This window comes from Rutilus rutilus (genome assembly GCF_951802725.1).
Source record: "Rutilus rutilus genome assembly, chromosome: 10".
NCBI lineage: Eukaryota > Metazoa > Chordata > Actinopteri > Cypriniformes > Leuciscidae > Rutilus > Rutilus rutilus.
The window spans coordinates 29,945,202-29,965,585 of NC_140215.1; the positions used below are offsets into that span (position 1 = coordinate 29,945,202).

At 38.7% G+C, this 20,384-nt stretch overlaps 1 protein-coding gene across 3 annotated transcripts in view; it reads left to right on the forward strand.

Annotated features, from left to right (window-relative positions):
- Positions 1-19,842, forward strand: part of myo1b (myosin IB) — an 86,757-nt gene extending 66,915 nt beyond the window's left edge. The window contains exons 15-31 of one of the 3 annotated variants that reach the window (XM_084420827.1): positions 1,416-1,478; positions 1,834-2,034; positions 2,712-2,938; positions 3,404-3,604; positions 4,680-4,773; positions 9,547-9,696; positions 9,824-9,892; positions 10,661-10,747; positions 10,975-11,061; positions 13,613-13,699; positions 16,519-16,593; positions 17,085-17,219; positions 17,931-18,037; positions 18,146-18,278; positions 19,043-19,195; positions 19,264-19,394; positions 19,474-19,842. In XM_084420827.1, the coding sequence (XP_084276953.1) occupies positions 1,416-1,478; positions 1,834-2,034; positions 2,712-2,938; positions 3,404-3,604; positions 4,680-4,773; positions 9,547-9,696; positions 9,824-9,892; positions 10,661-10,747; positions 10,975-11,061; positions 13,613-13,699; positions 16,519-16,593; positions 17,085-17,219; positions 17,931-18,037; positions 18,146-18,278; positions 19,043-19,195; positions 19,264-19,394; positions 19,474-19,603 (2,130 nt within the window). In that variant the 3' untranslated portion in view covers positions 19,604-19,842. The remainder of the gene's footprint in view (positions 1-1,415; positions 1,479-1,833; positions 2,035-2,711; positions 2,939-3,403; positions 3,605-4,679; positions 4,774-9,546; positions 9,697-9,823; positions 9,893-10,660; positions 10,748-10,974; positions 11,062-13,612; positions 13,700-16,518; positions 16,594-17,084; positions 17,220-17,930; positions 18,038-18,145; positions 18,279-19,042; positions 19,196-19,263; positions 19,395-19,473) is intronic. The other 2 variants (XM_084420828.1, XM_084420829.1) reach the window with 2 other exon arrangements.
- Positions 19,843-20,384: the final 542 nt, after the last annotated feature.

Sequence of the window (20,384 nt, forward strand, 5' to 3'; positions counted from 1 at the left end):
CTACTTCCCTATACTGCTTGCAAAGGCAGCATTCCCGATTTTCGATACATCCGTACTGTTTACTTAATATTTAATCCAATAGGTGGTATATATTTTATATATAGGTGGTATATGGAGTTTATTGCACAGTACTAATTACACAGTCCTTTTGTGCTGTGATTGTGGAGACGGAAACAATCCCTCACTCCAGTCAGGGTAAACACAATTGTCCCTGAAGAGCTTGGAGCTCTGTTTGCTTTCAGAACTCTTGAGTATGTGCCCTGACGCTGCCGTGACCCCTGCACTGTGATATTACACTCTCTGGCTTCACTCCAGTAGAGTGCATGGGAAAATACCACTGCTCTGGAGACTGAGGAGGGATGCAGAGGTCTAGGGACCAGTCTACCCCGATCCACATTCCACATTCCTCATTCGTGAACCCTCCTCCCGCTTGCATCTACCTCCTAGTTTGAGGAGCTTTCACACAGTCCAATTAGCTCACAGCTATTTTCCAGCTTGTTAATACAGTGTGGCCTTGATTGGCTCTGACTTTGTTTAAATCTATGGCCCATTCCATAGTTCTGTTATGGGACATATAAATGTACACTCCAGACCCTAAATATCATAGTTAAGTCACCTTAATTTATACAGAGATTGTTTCAAATCAGCTTTACAGTGATAAACAGGAAAGTAATGGGGGGATAAACCTTGGGATAAACCAGGCCCAGTCAGGGGGACTAGTTCTCTGGCCAGACTAACAAACATTTCTAACAACAGAAAGAAAGAGTCATGAAATATAACAAGATGGACATCAAGCCAATGTATTGGCTTAAACTGCATGGCTGAACTGCAAACCATCATAGAGATCATTGTTGTGTTTATGACAGTTTTGTTGGCAATTAATTGGCATAAATAACTTTTGATGTAGCTTTTTTTTTTTTATCTCTCTTCAGTGTAAGTCATTTATCTACAATTAACTACATTATTTTATTTTCAAGCTTTGTAAACAAACATTCCAAATGTATAATAGAATAGCTGAATAATCCATGGTACTTTTTTATGTTTAATGTCAACTGTATGTAGTATTATTTTTATTATTATTATTATTATTATTAATAATAATATTTTATTCATGTTAATTATTAATGATAATGTTGTTGTAATGTCACTCACTTTAATAACCTATTCATTTAGTTATCTTAAATTAGACATTAATTAATTTGCAAATCATTGCTTTTAGACAGTTGAGAAATAATCGTGACAGGATTACTCCTTTGTGTATTGGATATGTGTTGTTTACCTGTTCAAGTATAGCTTGTCTGTATCTTTCCTAAACCAATCAGGTTTGACTGTTGACAACAGGATTTAGCTTAAGTTGGCGTTCTAGGAATATTTCTCTTTAGAAAGTTAAAACTGATGACTATTTTTGTCTACAGGGCATTGAGTGGACCAACATTGAGTATTTCAACAACGCCATCATATGTGACCTCATCGAGAATGTGAGTGTTTCTGACAGTAGTTTTACAAATATTGCAAACCACCATCTGAGACAATTGTGTCTTTGTTACTGTAATCCTAAGTATCTTTTCATTATAGACCTCATGAAAAATACTTGCAGAAACTGCATATACCTTATTTCGCAATACTGAATTAAGCTATTTTCTGTGAATGTATGAGACTTCCGATGTATAACTTGCCGTGTATTTACAGTTTATAAAAGGTTCATTTTTGTCAGTTTTAAGTAGGAGACTAGCATAAAGATGGTTTCAAAGCTTACAGACATGGTTTAAATCCCACAAATTTACAAAGTACAGTATAGATTTATTTAATGTGATGACCATAATTTGTTTTCAGAACAAGAATGGGATTTTGGCCATGTTGGATGAGGAGTGTTTGAGGCCAGGCACAGTGACAGATGAGACATTCCTGGACAAGCTGAACACCGTGTGTGCTGAACACCAGCATTTTGAGAGCAGACGAAGCAAAAACTCCAAATTCCTCACAGACCACAGCCTGCCACACAACTGCTTCCGCATCCAGCACTATGCTGGAAAGGTGAGGTCATTAACAGCTTCCCTATTTCTCAACTCCCTCAAGCTCTCACTCTCTTTTTTTCTTAGTTTTGCATGCAAGGCCATGGAAAACATGCATCACATGCTCACAATACCTTTTTACATAAAATGTTGTATATTAAGTTTTTGAAACAAAGACATGATTGCCACATGCTGTGTGACCCACCTATGATTTATGACGTGAATATAATGAACTTTGAACCTTTTAATAGCATTCTTCTGCTAAATTGTGGAGAAGATCTCTTATTTGACAATGTTGACATCACTGCTTGCAGGTTAAATGGTTTTCTTAAAGTAACAGCTGTTCGGTATAACCCACATCCAACAGTCTATGGAGTTGCAATGATGATTTTAAATTGTAATATCTAGATCTACAAAAGCAATCATCCATCCCAAAATTGGCCACAGTGTAAAACATGCCCTTTATACATGCAAAGTTTGGTGAGTGTTCACCATAGAGATAAAAAGTTATAGCTGTTCAAAGTGAGGAAAACTAATAATGATGATGGGAGGAGCCAGAGGGTTCCAGCATACACAAATCTGAGTTTACTTGGAGAAATATTTTGTAACCCACATTGTGTGTTTTTAGAAAAAGCACATTGTAAAGATCTGAGAAGAGTATAAAGAAGAGTTATTTAATATAGTATTCTGTATACACAGGTGCTGTATCAGGCGGAGGGATTTGTGGATAAAAACAATGACCTCCTCTACAGAGATTTATCCCAGGCCATGTACAAAGCCAATCACAGCCTGATGAAGCTTCTCTTTCCTGAGGGAAATCCAGCTAAAGTGAACCTTAAGCGGCCCCCCACAGCTGGATTCCAGTTTAAAGCCTCAGTGGGAACGCTCATGAAGAACCTGCTGACCAAGAACCCCAACTATATCAGGTAACAATCACAAACCTTCTGACACTGACGTTATGACGACATAACCATAATGGAACATTAAATTGCATTGTTTTTTATGGATTATCATTTCAATTAAACAGCAATGTAAGCTTAAAACAAATAATAAAAAAAAATATATATATAGTTTATTTAGAAACATTTAATTTAAGGGATTAAACGGATCATAGTTGATCTGTACGGACCAGGCTCCACGGTTCGGCACGCATGTGATTTCCATATTATTGCAAGTTTAACCACCATTTGTGTGTGTTTATAATTTGCACGTTTTGTCTTACCAGTGCTCACATTCAATAGATTTTAAAGCATTCCAGTGCTAAAAGAGAATTTAATTATTTATTTATTTTGCTGAAATAAAGGTAAATAAAGGGTTTCTGAAGATTCACCCAATAATTTGTGCTTTTCTATTCAAAGTTGAGAATATTTATTTATGTCTGTGTTGTTCAGGTGCATCAAACCCAATGACAAGAAAGCAGCCCACATTTTCACAGACTCACTAGTGTGTCACCAGGTGCGCTACTTGGGTCTGATGGAGAATGTACGCGTAAGAAGGGCTGGTTATGCTTTCCGCCAGGCCTATGAGTCTTGCCTGGAGCGCTACAAGATGCTCTGTAAGCAGACCTGGCCCCACTGGAGGGGCCCAGCCAGGTTAGACCCCCACTGATCAAGAATGTCATACAGGTCTTGTGTGTGTTTTTGTTTTTGTTTTAAAGAACTCTTCTGCAGGCTTTAATGTTTTTTCTGAACATGCTGTTCAGCTGATGTCATTATATTGTCATCACATTTGAGATTTAAGAAGATCTTTCAATGGCTGTACCTCCAGCTGCATGACCTTTTTATTCATTTGTAGATATTTAAACATGCTGTCTCTTGTTTTAAATCTCCCTTCATGCTTTGTAAGTTTAACGATTACCTTAACTTCGCCTGGCTACAGAAAATAAGTCCTCTTTCAAATGTACTTGTATCTGATGGCAAACATGCCAGGACAGAATTGGCCCTCATAACTGTCACTTCTAGACACCGAGTCATTTCACTGAATTGTCTGATAGGAGAATCTAGTGTTCATGGAGATTTGGACTTGCACATCTTATCATGTTATCTTTCATTGGAATGTTATCATCATCTCAATGCCGACTGTGGCTAGACTGTGTTTTACTTTTCATTCAGATCACTCAGACACTGTTTGTTATCTCTAACATGGTGCATGTTTCTGTGCTAAATCATACTGTGCACCTTTACTTTGTTTTATTGTCTCCTTGCTTCATTATATAAAACCTTCTTTTTTTTTTAACAGAAACTGTTCAGTGATGTGCCCAATGGGGTCCCAAACTACATTGAAAATCTTTTTTTTAAAACCTGGAAATAAATGTCAAAGTCTTTTGTAAAACGTAAACCTACGTTATGATGAAAATTATGAAAAACAGTTTCTGCACTATTTGTGATCTTGATTGTGTAGATCTGGTAGAGCGTTGCACTAGCAATGTAGTGGGTTCGGTTTGCAAAGAATGAGCATATTGGCAAAATGTAATTCAAAGTTGCTTTGTATAAAAGCATCTTCCAAAAGTATAAAATAAATAATACCAAATTCGAGAAATTCAGGGACATTTTTACTCAAATTGTTAGAATTAAGATGCAATTTAGTTTCAGACATTTGGATCCCACATGTATATGCTTTTTGTGAATATATTGGTTGACTGACAGTTGGTGGCCTATTTATTATCAGGGAGGGTGTCCAGGTTCTCCTGACAGGTCTGCAGGTTCATGCAGAGGAGTTTGCCTATGGTCGTTCGAAGATCTTCATCAGGAACCCCAGAACGGTGAGTGAGTTACTACTCTAAGTTCATTGAGTGTGATTTTGAATCAGTTACTCAGAAGATGGCTCTAGCCAGGAGAATATATCATTTGGCTCTATTCCACTTCCAACATGGCGAAAGGCTTGGATTTGCACAATTGATACGCATGATCTCTCAAGGTTTTTTAAAGCTTCTCAAACAGGAAGTCATGTTCTTTCAGGCTTCTCTCATATAATTTGTAGCAATCGCCCTCATGAAAGAAACGCAAACAGGCATTTCTGTTTGCGAACACATGGTTTCACTTATCCCCACCCCCCCACTGTTTGGCAGTTTGGGAAATGAGACTTCAGCTGAGAAATTCCAGAGGAGCCCATGAAAACCCTGCACTTGAAGCCTTGGGTGTCAGTCACCGACCAGAGCATTTATCTTCTCCTTGTCCATGCCTCCTGCATACCAGATTTTCATTCAATGCCAGTGGAGTTAGAGATCATGTTTGACCTCTAGGGTAGACAATAGTCTAGTCATCATTCACCTCTTTTCCACCAAAATGAATCGGTGCACGGAGAAGTGACCTGCAAACTCAAACTCACCTGTATTTCCAAATCCAGTCTTTTCAATAGGACTTTGCATGATCGGGAGTTCCACATTAGGGTGAAAGGTTCCCCATTCAGATTTAGCTCATGTTCAAGATAGTCAAGTGAATTTACTGTGTTGACCAACATAAAGCTGCTTGGTTTGAAAGTAGCTTCTGCATGAGCTGTGTTTTATATATAGCTACGCTATTGACAGACAAAAGACCTGTTTTTCCCACAAAATCTCATCAAATGGTGCACCTTTACTCCTGGTTTTGAGAAACTTTTTTAACCAAGATTTTTTTATTACAATGGGAGCAATCTAGTTTTGTTTGGCGTTGTTACTGTTAACCTTTGACATTAACAGTTTCTGTTTCAAGAAACCCAGCAACTTTAAATTAAGTCAAGTCACCTTTATTTATATAGGGCTTTATACAATACAAATTTACAGTGTTAACAGGAAAATAATTCAATGATGCATACAGTTAATTTCGGCTGTATGGCATCTTTACAAGAAAATATTGTCATTGTTTAGTTGAAGTCAGTGAAATGATGACAGTGTTGATTCAGTTCTGTTTGTAAAGATCATCAATTATTAAATTAATTTAATCTATAAAGCAGTTCTGCAGAAAGACATTGATGTCATTGTCCAACTCAGTTTAGTTCTCATCCAATAGTGTCAGTACAGTCAGATCAATAATATTGTTGAATATTAAGTTTCCCCAACTAAGCAAGCAAGAGGCGACAGTGGCAAGGATCTCAATCTCCATCAGGTTACAGAATGGTGAAGAAAAAACCTTAGGAGAATCCAGGTTCAGTAGGGGACCAGTTCTCCTCTGGCCAAACAAAGCAACATGGTCTGGTTTAATTCCAGGCTGCATCACTAGTCATGGATCAGAATGTGGATTAGTATCTTTCAAAATATTTCATCCAGTTCCTTCTGCTTGAAGATTGGATTCATCATGCCGTTATGGAGACGAAGCTGGCCATCAGGGTTTGTCCAGAGAACTTTTCTGGTTATCGTGGTCTTTGCTGAGGATCTGTGGCGATGGCTGTCTGTTAGACAAGGTCTTCACTGGGGATTGGCTAGTTGGCATGGCCTCTGCTGACATATAGGGCTGCATTGTCGTCGTGTCTAGGTGCAGGTCCACCATCTGGATCCGGCTGACTATGTAACCTTGGCAGAAGGATGAGACAGGTAGACTAATATTAGCATAGATTGGATGTTGTGAGAAGTGTTCCCGGTTATGTTTGACCTACTTTATGCAGCCTAATAATCCTTTAATGGATTTGAATATATAGAAATGTGATGGTGTGTTATGTGTATGCTAGGTTAATGAGACATGTTTTAATCTAGATTTAGATTGACAGAGAGTGTGTCTGCCTCTCAAACAATGCTAGGAAGACTGTTCCAGAGTTTGAGCACTAAATAGGAAAAGGATCTACCGTCCGCAGACTAAAAACTACAATAGAGCTTGGTGAAGTACTGAGGAGCTAAACCATTTAGATCTTTGTAAGTATTTAGCATGATTGGAGTACGGAGCCAATGCAGTGTGGAAGAACAGAACCGGGCTAATATGGTCATACTTCCTGGTTCTAGCAAGAACTCTAGCTTAGGGGTGTGCGATATCACCATTTTTGATCGTTAACGATTATAATGTCTCCATTATCTGCTTTTAAAGAAATATCGTGTTACAGTGCAAAATCTATCAGTTGCAGTTCTGGCGCCTCTGTCCCATCATACTGTACAACTCTACGTACATTAACATAATGTTAACGCAGAGGTAGGGTTACGCTCATGTGACATTGCAGTTATTCACAATCATGAAAGTTTATTATTTGCATACGTTTTAAAGCCTTGCCGGTTAAACAATTTATTCGGGCACTTGTTCTGACATGCGCTTTTCTGAGCGTGTACACCCAAAGCGCGCGCACACTGAAAGCCTGTCAAACAGTGCTTGAGTAACAATCGAAGTAATCTTTCGAGTCTTATTGCACTTAAACTGTCAAATACACACAAGATTTCCATAAACACTGTCAGTTATGTCTTAAATAAACGTAAAACAGTGTGGAGAAAACCGGATCTGTGTCTCTATATTAGATCCGTGCATGAGGTCTTAAAGTGACTGCAGCCTACCAAGCATTAATGACGGCAAACGGCAGCATGTTTATAATTATAATCAAACAACAAAAGACAAAGAGAAAACCACTAACTGCTCTTCACTGTATAAATTAAATATGCTGAATTTATTTAGTGAAGTCTGTGTAGTTTTATTTTTACATTTGTTTATTCAATTTCTTACTTGTATGCTACTGTTAAATACACCTATGTGAAAAAATAAAGCACTGTTTATTTCTTTTGTATATTATATTATATTGTATTGTATTGTATATGTAATGTGCATCTTTGTCCTTATTTTTAATAATAAAGATAAAATAATAAAATAAAGATTTTCATCTTCGCCCACCCCTACTTTGGCCTAAATGGTCTTTCATTCTTTTTTCTTTTCGATTTTGTTACCTTGTGAGGCTACATTTTTAAAACAGGGAAATTAGTTTTGCTGTGCTGCTCAGTCACATGCAAAATAGTAAAACCAACATGAAAAAAATCATAGAATCGTGATCTCTTTTTTTCTGAAAAACAATTGTGATATGATATCTTTGCCATATCGCCCCACCTACTCTAGCTGCAGCATTTTGGACCAGCTGGAGTCTTTTTTTATTAAGCATGCAGGGAAACCACCCAGTAAAGCTTTACAATAATCTAGCCTTGAGGTCATGACTGCATAAACTAAGTTTTCTGCATCTGACATTGAGAGCATGTGTGTGTGTGTGTGTGTGTGTGTGTGTGTGTGTGTGTGTGTGTGTGTGTGTGTGTGTGTGTGTGTGTGTGTGTGTGTGTGTGTGTGCGCGCGTGCGCGTGCGCGTGCGCGTGCGCGTGCGCGTGCGTGTGTGTGAACCATCAAGTGTTAGAGTATTCTAGGTTATTACATGCGAAAGTTTTTGATCCAATAATTAAAACCTGTATTTTTTATTTTTTATTTTTTTTCTCTAATAATTTAATAGTAGGAAATGACTAGTGCATTCTGTTAGTTTTGTAAATTGGAATGTTTCATCGGGCCACGAAGAAATATGGAGCTGAGTATCATCAGCGTAACAGTGAAAACTGAACAGGGTAGCATGTACAGGGTGAAAGCAACGGTCCTAGTACTGAGCCTTGCAGTACACCATACTGAACTTGTGGTTAATATACCTCTTCATTTACTGCTACAAATGGCCAGATAAGTATGATTTGAACTATGCTAATGCAATTCCACTAATGGCAAAAAAAATTATTTATTTTTTTATTGACTCAAAAAATTAAATTTGGCCTCAGTGAAGAAAAAACAGTAAAGGTGGGAAAGGTTTGGCCGACTCTGTTAATAACTACTTAAGTAGAGGATGCTGGTCCCACAATGGCTGGAATTTATTTTGCTGGTCTTGGTGATCACAAATGTTCTCTCCGTCAACTCTCACGGTCTTGTCTTTGGGAATTTGATCATTTATATCTTAGTTTTGCTCACATTGCGCACAAATCTGATTTGTTTTTTCAAATCCGATCTTGTTCAAATCTGAGGCTGACTGTCTGTGCTGTCATTTTGCATGGGATGAAATCTGATCCGTTCATTCAGACAGTGTTTATCTACATCAGTTGCTATAGTAATGACATCAGCTCAATGCCAACAGCTGAGAGTATGAAAGAGAAGATGATGAATGTTTTTTTTTTCATCACAAGATGTCCATCATGGCATATCTGTGCAGTGCTGATATGCATCAGCAATGAAGGAAGTTTTACACATTCATGCATATGTTGTGTTTGAAACTGCTCATTCAGGACCCCTCTGTCATTCACTGCTGAATACATAAGATGAGCCCAATGTTAGTGTGAACAAATTAAGAAAATGACAGTACTGCACCTGTCTGTGGTGTTAGTCACATTGCACCCCTAATGATAAAAAAAAAGATTTAATTTGCTTTTCCAAAATATTTGTGATTTTTGTCAGGTTTGCAAAAATCTGATTTTATTTTTTATTTTCTTGTATTTTTTGTTTTGTGTATTGCTTTTTGTTTAGTCTTTTATTTTGTTTTCCTGAGTCACATATGCCAAAAATATCTGATTTTTCCTGCCTGCCTAAAATGCCTCTAATCTATTCTTTATTTTGATACTGATATATTTTTTCTTCAGCTTTTCTTCTTGGAAGAAAAGAGAAGGCAGTGCCTAGAGGACTTGGCAGCACTCATCCAGAAGATCTACCGTGGCTGGAAGTGCCGCACTCACTTTCTCCTGATGAAGAAGAGCCAGGTGGTGGTCTCCGCCTGGTACCGAAGATTTGCGGTGCGCTTCATTTACTACACTTTTCATAGAAAACATTGATTGTGTTCAATATGATTAATTGTTTCACAGGGATCAGAGGCAGATTTTTTTTATCTCAAGATTGCTGTTGGTTGTTTTTTGATTGTAGCAACAAAAGAAGTACCAGAACATCAGGTGCTCTGCCTTAGTGGTTCAGTCATTCATCCGTGGATGGAAGGTAGGTTTCTGGTACACTGCATGTCATTTCCTTTAGCAAACAAAGGCCCACATTCACATTGCAGCAGAATACGGTTGTCAGTCTGTATTTGAGTCCTTAATATGGTTACGTTTACACACAGTTAAGTTATTTAGGGGAGTGACAACCGCATTCCAAGCTCACACCTGTAAATTTTCAGGACTCACAACCGCATTCTCTAAAAAACCTGCGCTGTGTGACTGGAACCGGACTGGACAACTAGTTGTTTGTCACGTCATGCAGTGCAAGAGAGATGCTCTGCGATGAACAAACGCATATCTACAATGTGTTGCGGGTTTTGTCTGTGGTTTCGCTTTCGGTAACTTACAGCGATGGAGATATGAGCTGTGTATCATCTGAAGGTTTTAGATCCAGTTACTGGAGCTGCTACAGTCAGTTTTTTGTTCTATGCGCAGCTCAAATGCTCCGCTCTCCACCCAAATATAAAAACTGCTGTCAGTTAATCAAGATTTGATGGATGACCTTTTCAGTTTTATGGACTTCGCCATCTTTAATATTACTTTTTTCACTGTCACTATGTTTACTGGTAAGAGAATACAGTCTTGATTCCTGTTGCACGTTTACTAGCTAACAGTCAGTATTCAAGATGCTACTGTAAGATGCTGTTTGATCGGGACATTTTGAGATTCACACCTATAAATAAATGCGGTTGTCAATCCCAAAAACTGACAGTGTGAATGTAGCCAACGGGTCTGTCCCCACGATGTAACGGTAGCCCTTCTTTCACAGGCCCGGAAGCTTCTGCGTGAACTGAAACACAAGAAGCGGTGCGAACAGGCCGTCACAACTATTTCAGCCTTCTGGCATGGAACTCAGGTACTGAAGTCAGTTTCTCTATGAATAAGGAGGTGAAATGGTAAATTGTGGGGTTAGATTTTCAACACCGGAGCTTCTTGCCTTCTTTTTTCTCTCTAGTCCTAATTCACTTCTGCTTTTGATGCGACTTACTCTTTTCAGTCACTCTTTCCTTGTCATATTTCTGACTTTAACCTTTGCCACCCCATCTCTGCTTCCACGTGGCCCTCCTCGGCCAACATCCGCAGGCTCGCTGGGAACTGCGGCGTCTTAAGGAAGAGGCACGGAATAAACACGCTGTGTCTGTCATTTGGGCAGCTTGGCTTGGAACTAAGGTATTTAACAAGCCTGCCCAATGAAGTCGTGTCCCATCCCGCCTCACCTCACTGTTAATGACATACCTTTTGTTTGCGTGTGACTAACTGTTTTATCATCTTGTTGGTAACGTCTTGTGGGAAACAATGGGGAAATACTAACGTGTTGTTAATTTGCTGACATTGAGTTGAAACATCTGTACCCAGAAAATGAAAACTGATGAATCCAAGTTGCATGTATGAATCTTATGTTCTTAAAACTAACCCTTTTTTTTTTCAACTTCTATATAACCCTTAATAACCCTTTAACAATATTCAAATGTTTTATCACTCCTTTATTTATTTGCATTTTGGAACTTGTGATGTGTTTCTCCTTTGATGTTTTGAAGATTTCAAAACTGTACTGAAAACTCCGAGTTGATTTTGGTTTTAAGAACTTAGGTCTCCTGCAGTTTCTAGTAGCTGTTTTCAAGCAATATGTTTTTCAAAAGTGACTGATGTCTGTCCTGGCTGGCCATGTGGTTATTCTCAGTGTCTCTCACTTGTTGCAATAAAAAAAAAGACGTGGGCCATATATGCTGATACAGATATAACTATTTACAATCATTTGAGCCCCTAAGGGTTCATTTAGACATTCCAATGTTACATTATTAGAACTGATAAACAAGAATCAAGAAGTCCAAATACATTACTTCAGTTCAAATACAATGAAAATTTTACTGATTTACAAATCTGATTTAAAACACACTTGTGTCTTTAGCTTCTGTTCTTAACACTTTTCCACCCTCTTTTCCTTCGTTTTAAAAAAAAAAACAAAAAAAAAACACTCTGGATAGGCTCGAAGAGAACTGCGGCGCTTAAAGCATGAAGCTTGCAGTAAACAGGCCGTGTCTGTCATTTGGGCCTGCTGGCAAGGAACTAAGGTATTCACCACTATGTCTGTGTGGCATCCCGTCATCCACTTAACCCATCTCACACCTTCATGTGTTCATGAGGTGGACCGGATCATGACCCATCTTCCCTGAGCTCATCCCATATGTTGTGCATGCCGATACATTCAGGACCCCACAGCATGAATCATACTTGCACTTTATTGTAGCTCATTGTAAGAAATTAGATGGAATGGCAGAGGATGGGAGCAGAAAGAGTATGGTCAACGGGTATTGCATTGGGGGTAGAACCGAATGCGATATTTTAAGCTTCTTTTCTCTGACTGCCGATGGATTAAAGCTCATGCCGACGGTCACCCTGCAGAGCGGGCCGATTCCCACGCAGCAGGCTTGCATCACAGCCGGTTGACCTCTGTCCTTACCAAATGCACCATTTTATTAACTGATCCCTAAGAGTGAGTCTGGACACCTTATGTTTGGTCATATCTCACAATATCCAGTGAATTTCTGCAGCAGGGATCCGTACATTTTGTCACAAGGTTTTTACTATAGTTATAATAGATTTATGGTTTTCTGAAAATACAAGGTCAGTTTTTTCACCCCATCATTATTTTCTTTTTTACTTTTTAGTTACTTTACTAATATTTTAGGGCTGTCAAAGTTACTCTGCCAAATGATATTATATAAAAAATTCTAAAACGTCCCATGTATCAAAAGCTAAAACTCATTTTTAATTTATTTTAGTTGTGTCCTTTTGCCCAGTTTACATTTTTTATTTAGTTAAAATGTTTCTTTTATCATTTTTAGTGTCCATTAAGAATAATAACCATAGTCAGCTTGTGGGGTCAATAAATTGACGCTTTACTTTTATTTGGTTTAAAACTATACAGTAACCAAAATCCACAAATAGTCTCATCTTTATGCTAGTGTCACAATGGACCAGTCACTAAGGAATTTTGCATATCCTGATTCTTTGATTCATGGTTATTAAAAAAGAAATATGACTTGATGAATTGCAAAACCTTTGATAAACCAGTGATTATCAATTTAATGTAACAACTATAATATGCACGTTTTAGAGCCCATCTGCTCTATGAACGAGTGCTATGATGTGTCATTACTGCAATGCTTTATAATTGATGTACTTGCATGAAGTGTCACCGTCTTCATTTGTTATAAGAGGAACGTTCTGATTGCCTGAATAACCTCATGGCAGGCTTGATGAAGATTAAGATAGGCTTGTCTAATAGATGAGAAAAGTATTCTCATTCCATCCACAATCCCATGTGAACTTCTCTTTGCATGTTGGAATCACAGTCCACTGCTGTTCTCCCACTCAATCTGAGTGCCTTCTTGAGGTTGATGTGGCTTGTTTTATTGTGTGTTTGTGTGGTGTGCGCCTTAAGAGAGCAGTTGCACTCTTGCTTTCTTTTTTATTGCTCTTTTTCCCCTTGTTCTCGCTCATGTTTAGTTAACCCCATGAAAATAAATGTGCTCTCCACAGGAAAACCTCAACAATGTCCATCTGTCTTAACCAACAGCAAACACAGAATGCGTTTACCAGCTGGTAATGGGGTGCAGTTTTGTGTGGCGTGGACATGGTGTTATGCTGCTTCTTTGCGCTTGCTTTTTTCAATTGATTCCCTCCTTTCTGCATTCATGCCCCTCTCCCTCTTTCACAGGCACGTAGAGAGCTGAAGCGCTTGAAGGAGGAAGCCAGGCGTAAGCACGCCATCGCTGTCATTTGGGCCTACTGGTTGGGACTTAAGGTATCTTCCAACCATCGGTACTTGCCAGGCGTTGAAATAAGTGGGAAGCGTGCACATAACCAGCCTCTAAGTGTCCTTAACCAGCTGCTCTGCTATGTACTAACAATATAATCTAACCTCATAGTTCAGTTCCACAGGTCCATTAGCATCTAAGTCCACAAATAGTGGAAACAGTGACACATGTCACTGATGTCATAAGCGAGGATGAAGTGCTAAAAAAAACATGTCACGAGGCTTTAGATACTGCATGTGTCTCCAGAAAGCAGAATCAAATATGTTTTCATAATCCATGGCTTTAGAAAAGCTTCCTCTGGGCAAAATAGCTGTTAGCATGAGTCCTACGGAGGCTGCCTGATGATACTGCGGTCTCTGTCAGGGGCTGTTCCAAGGTCAGTGGGTGTTCGGGGTGTACTGCAAACATCTGCCGATGTGTATGGGCCGTCCTTTGAAATATTGGAATTGATAAAACGGATAGTCCTTGTCCTGGATGCTAATTTGTCAGTATAGCATTTTAGTTGTGCTGAAATAATTTTTTTAGTAGCAGCAATGATGATGTAAAATGCCTGCGCAACTGTGATATCAACTATTATTACACGGCTCTGTGGAATTGATTCTGATTGGTCAATTGCACCATCCTAGCCTGGCTAACGTCAGACCTCGTCTCATTGAGACGTGGTCTGGGAACCACATGTTCATTTTCTCGTATTTGAGGCGTGGTTTACGAATGCCCAGAGCCGTTTATTGGGCGCTACGAATGTCTATCAAATGTGCCTGTACGTAGCTCATAGCCAATCGTTTCAATTATACCAGATGACGTATGTAGAGCGACAGAAATTCGACGAGGAAGAAGACGATGGGTCAGAGATTTATGTGTACACGATGGCGTTCAGTGACTAAACTACTTAGAACACTATCTAAGGCTGCATCGAAAGGTTACTTCGCGTCTGATGCCATGTTGGATCCATAGATATAAACAAACTGCTTCGGTGTGTCGCATAGACGTCATCATCGTCTTGCTGCTCCCTCCCCGTTCTGTGATTGGTTCCCTTTTTGAGGGGAAAATCTGGTCCATGGTGTCCAGGCTGCCTAGCAGCGTGAATAAAATCGCGCTGCGCGCAAGGCAGCATGGGAAAACCCTGGCTAGCGCCATCCAGCGGTATGTTATGTAAGGTATAATGTACATCCAGCTGGTTGTTATATCAGAATAAACCCCCGACAGGGTGTTGAGGACTCCGACGCAAAGCGGAGCCGTGTGATAACCACTGAAAACAGATAACGCAGGCTCATCCGGGTCACTGAAGTCAGCAGCGCTATACGCTTGCTAGGAACGTTTTTTCTTTGTGGAAGTTTTGCATTTGGTGAGCTAATTAAATATGTATAGTTATTTAATTATGCCATCCAGTATCGTGGACTCGCTCTCTCTTGTTTCACACAAACGCAGCTGCTGCCATTTTGTGACTATTGTTTTGTACACTGTTGGATTATAAGATACAAACAGGTACAATTTTAAAACGGTTTAATCTGAAATCAATTTCTCTTATCTCCATAATTATTTATGTGACGAAATGCTGTGTAATAAGTGGTATGACTGTATTCCGTATCTCTTAAATGTTTGAAATTGCCGCTAGCAACTGCTCTCTCCTTCGCTTCGCATCGGGGTCCTCATCACCCTATCGGGGGTTTATTCTGAGAGAATCACCGGCTGTATGTACATTTATCCCTTACTTAAACTTATATTACCTTATTATCTTATAACTATATAGACTATAACTTCTTGCTGAAAGATGATAGGCACTTAATGAATGTGTTTAACAAACATGCTTTCATAATAATCTGTGTCCTTAATACAGTACATGGCCAACCATTCAATCAACCATTAACATTAAATATGTTTGTGTTTTTATACGGTTTTATGTAATTATTTTTTTGTTCTCAAATAGCAATTTCTATCAGATAAAATATTATAGAGTTTGTTACAAAATGTGTGTGTGTATATATTTATTTATTTATTTATTTATTTAGTTAGTTAGTTAGTTAGTTAGTTAGTTAGTTAGTTAGTTAGTTAGTTAGTTAGTTAGTTAGTTAGTTAGTTAGTTAGTTAGTTAGTTAGTTAGTTAGTTAGTTAGTTAGTTAGTTAGTTAGTTAGTTAGTTGTTGGAGGGAAACTGACCAAAGCAGACCAAAACACAGTTTTTGCAGGACAGGCCATTATGACGTATTTAAATGAGCTGTCACTTGTAAAATGATCTACAGGTTACGCCCGGCTTTATCCCAATAGTCGGGCTTGCGAGATGACATCTGAATAACAGAGCAGAATGGCATGAATTTATCATTGACAGAAATGAGTAGACATGAAAACTTTGCCCCAGTAGCTCAACCATAGGACCGCCATGTTTTCTGTCTGTTGCTGTGTGCCTGTCCTGTCTGCTGTCTGCATGCTGCTCCTAATATACTGTTGGCTTTTACAGACGTTACAGGCCTTTCTTGTGTTTTGCCTCCATTTGTTTCGTTTTTTTGTGTGTGTTTTGTTTTTTAACTTGCTGTCATTACTGGTTTTGTTTTGTGTCTGGGTTTTAGGGGTGACATCAAACTTTTCAAGTTCTGTGATATGATTGTTGTGTACAAAAGGATGACTGTGAATCTGTCCTGGTTTCACAGCATCCGTTCTCTCATCTTTGCTTTCCAGTGTGCTGCTCTTTAGGTGTAAAGACCCTGCTTGTCACGCACCACTTGTCTGAACTGAGTGTCCTGTCCCATCCCTGCTGTCATTACAAGACTGTCAATACAAAGAAGTGACTATTTAAACCCACCTTTTCACAGGTCCGTCGGGAATACAGAAAGTTCTTCAGAGCTAATGCTGGCAAGAAGATCTATGACTTCACCATCCAGAGAATTGTAAGTGACTTAATTTAACCAATACTATTTGCTAGTCACCTAGTTATCCAGAAAACTAATCTTACTTGTTGGCGGGCCAATGTTTACCTTATGATTTGCCACAAACTGTGTAGTATCAGGTCTTTATAAAGACTATGTTCTCTATCAAAGAACCATTTGACTTGCCAGAAATAATAAAGCTAGAGTGCTCCTGCTTGATTATTTTCACTTTCATTCCATGTATATATTTGGCCGTAACCAACCATATCAAGCTAATAACAGCAGAAAGAGGAATTCTTCACCTGCTGAGTCCATGTATAGAACGAGTGCAAATTAAGTCTTGTCTTTCACATTTAGTTGACTTCACGTGACCCAACGCAGTGCAAGAAAAACATTTTAAAAGTAGTTGGTGCTACCCCAGGAAATGATTTCCTACATGTTCTCCATTTAATCATTTTTCAGAGAAGAAAGAAAATACTCCCTGGTACACTGATGTAAGTTTTTATCTACAGATGCAGAAGTACTTCCTTGGCTTGAAGAAGACGATGCCTTCCATGTCACCGATTGATAAGAGCTGGCCAGCTCGGCCCTATGGTTTCCTGGACGGGACACACAAGGAGCTCAGGAGGGTTTTCCATCTGTGGAGGGTCTGTGTCATTATACAACTCTGTATATCTAAAATGAACTGATAAGACCTTTGTCATAACTCATGTCTGACTTTAAATTAATAATAATCTAACAGGGATAGGGGAAGACGTTTTATGTTGTGGGTGCTGTGCTTCACATTTGAATAAGAAACAACATCGAGTCTATAAAACGTGTCAAAACTCCACAAAGCACAACAAGAGTATCATTTGAGAACATTCATTTAAACCGCATACACACCAAGACATTGTTGACATTATTGATACTGCTTGCAATCATAATGCATTGGACATAAATTAAGCCTTTAAATAAAAGGGTTATTGAGCTGTTTACATATTGTCATATACACATTGTCATATACAATAAATACACAAAAATTGTTCTATGATTGCCTACCTACCTTACACAACACCAAAGGTGGACTTGCGCTCAGGTGTATAGCAGACTAATTATTTCTACGCACACTGCAACAGTCAAAATATGATGTCAGACTCTGATTGTACGTTTTAAAAACATAATTCAGCATATAAATAACACTTTTTTTTTTTTTTAGCCCACTAATTTATTACAAATAAATTACTAAATGCTAAAAATTAATAAATGTAAATGAACAAAAATGTGCATTGCGTTTACAATCCTGTGAAAACAGGTGCTGAAGCACCCCTACTTCCCCTGTAATCTAACCATGTATCCTCATGGTGTCCTTCTATTAGTGTAAGAAATACCGCAGCCAGTTCACAGAAGAAAAGAAGGCTACCTATGAGGAGAAGCTTGCAGCTAGTGAACTCTTCAAAGATAAGAAGGCCTTGTATCCTAGCAGGTAGGAAAAAAACAGTTCACCTATGTTCCTTTGTGTAATTTACCTACTGAAAATGCGTATCTGCAATGTAGCAGTTTATTGCAATGACAGATGTCCTGTGCTTTACAGTGTGGGGCAGCCTTTCAAAGGAGACTATGTGGAGATAACCAAAAACCCAAAGTACCAGAAGCTAAACAGCTTGGCAGAGGATAAAGTTCTTCTTGCAGATGTGGTCAGTAAAATCAACCGTGCCAATGGCAAGGTGAGTACAAGTAGCCCCGTGCCAATAGAATTAACCTTGTAACAGGACAATCAAATCGCAGAAAGCCTTATCTTTCGTTTTTCAGTCAAACTTAGTTTACTGTCTGTGGCATACAGACCCTTTTTTGCCAAATTCCAGTCATTATGGTAAAAAGGCATTATGGTACATGCAGTTTAGATACTAGGTATCCAGAGAGGTTAATGAATGGAGTGGTTTGTTCTGTTCGCAAAACCAGTAAGTAATCTTGAAAAATTCATGCGTTGGATCACTCTACAACTTTTTTAATGATTGTGCAAATGTAGAGATGTTTTGCTTTTGGACGAAGGAAAGGAATCGTAGAATACTGTATGGTGGATGTTTTTTAGAAAACTTTTTAGATATCACTTGTTCTTTGACATTGACTTTCATTTTACACTTCCGTAGTTTGTTTTCTCCATTTAAAGACTACAAGCCAAAATTAAAAACACACACAAAAAAACTAATTTGTACCTGTTTGCATCTGCAGAAAGTGTATGTTACACTTTTTTTGTGTGTAAATGTCTATATTAAAAACTTGTCAACTGTCTGACTTCAATATTTGGGTAAATTTCCTCTTTTAATTTCACTATGAATTAATTTATTCCTAAAATCATCAGATACATCAGCAAGCCTGCTGACTTGCAACATCATTTAGTTTGACAGACATTAAGTACCAACTATCATGGGGTCATTTTCATCCTTTTTGTCTAAACTTGGCATTTAAAGTCTACTGATTTACTTTTTAGGGAGCTCCAAGAATATTCCTCCTGACCAAGAAGAGTTTGGTTCTTGCGGATCAGAAGACAGGCCAGGTGAAGGCCAGCGTTCCCCTGCTAGACCTCAGCAGTGTGTCTGTGAGCACACAGAACGATGGCTTTTTCGCCCTTAAGCTCAAAGAGGTATGGCATACAATAACTCATCTCACACAAGGCAGTCAGGAACACTACTGACCATGCTCTCTCTTTAGGGTGCTGTGTCTGCAGCCAAAGGTGACTTTCTGCTGAGCAGCGACCGACTGATTGAGATCATCACCAAACTTCATCGCACCGGTGCAGCATCAGCTGACAGGAACCAGATCAAGATCGATATTTCAGATGAGTAAGTGTCCAACATTTCTGTGCATGTTGTTTCCTTAGTATCGTTCTTGTAGCATAAGTTTTCTCTCTCTCTCTTTCAGGTTCTTAGTGCAGTTCAAACAGGACAAAGTGTGTGTAAAATTCATCCAGGGTACACCAAAGAACGGCAACGGTGTCGCCTGCAAGCGTAAAAACAACCGTCTTCTGGAAGTGTCCGTTCCGTCACCATAAGGAGGGATCAGCTCGGTCATCTCTGAGATTCTTCACCCTCCCCCAATCCCGTAATCATTGTGCAATTATGTTGATCCTGTCATTGTCATTTCTGATTCTATAGTCAAATCAGCAGTTCTAAAGATTTTACTGCTTCCCTGTTTATAATGGTTGGGTGGAAGTCCGTTGTTCTCTCGTCCTAATTCTTGGGACTCACAATTTGAGTCTTTAATTAAAATAACAATAAAAACCATTATTATTACAACTAGATGCTTTCTGGACGACATTGGCTGAAGATTTGCTTGGTGAATCTCACCTCGTGCTTTGCTCAACTCATTTTAGTTGTCATACTCTGGGTGAAACTATGTAAATGGAGATGCTGAAAGGTTTTTGCAGAGTTCATAGAAAGAGGCTGAAAGAGGCTGAAAAGCTACAAAATGTATGATTGCACTTTTTCACTGGGGTGGTGGTCAGGAAAGACTGACTGGTTGGTTGAGGTGTTCTATTCTCATTTTGTTTCTCTAGTGCTGAACAGTAATTTATTAGAAAAATACTCATCTGACTTTTGCCAAATGATAAGGCATTTTGCGATCTAAAATCTTGTGCCATTTAGCTGTTCCTCCCTGGAGAAAGGCATTATCTTGTAGACGTTATAGTGCAGACATTTTCTTATTTATAAGCCAAATAATGATTCATTTTCATGACAAATGCCAAACAATATCATTTGAATCCTGCTTTTTAACATGTATTATGTTTATCAGTGCTTACTTCATTCTGTTCCTACATTAAATTAGGGTGTTAT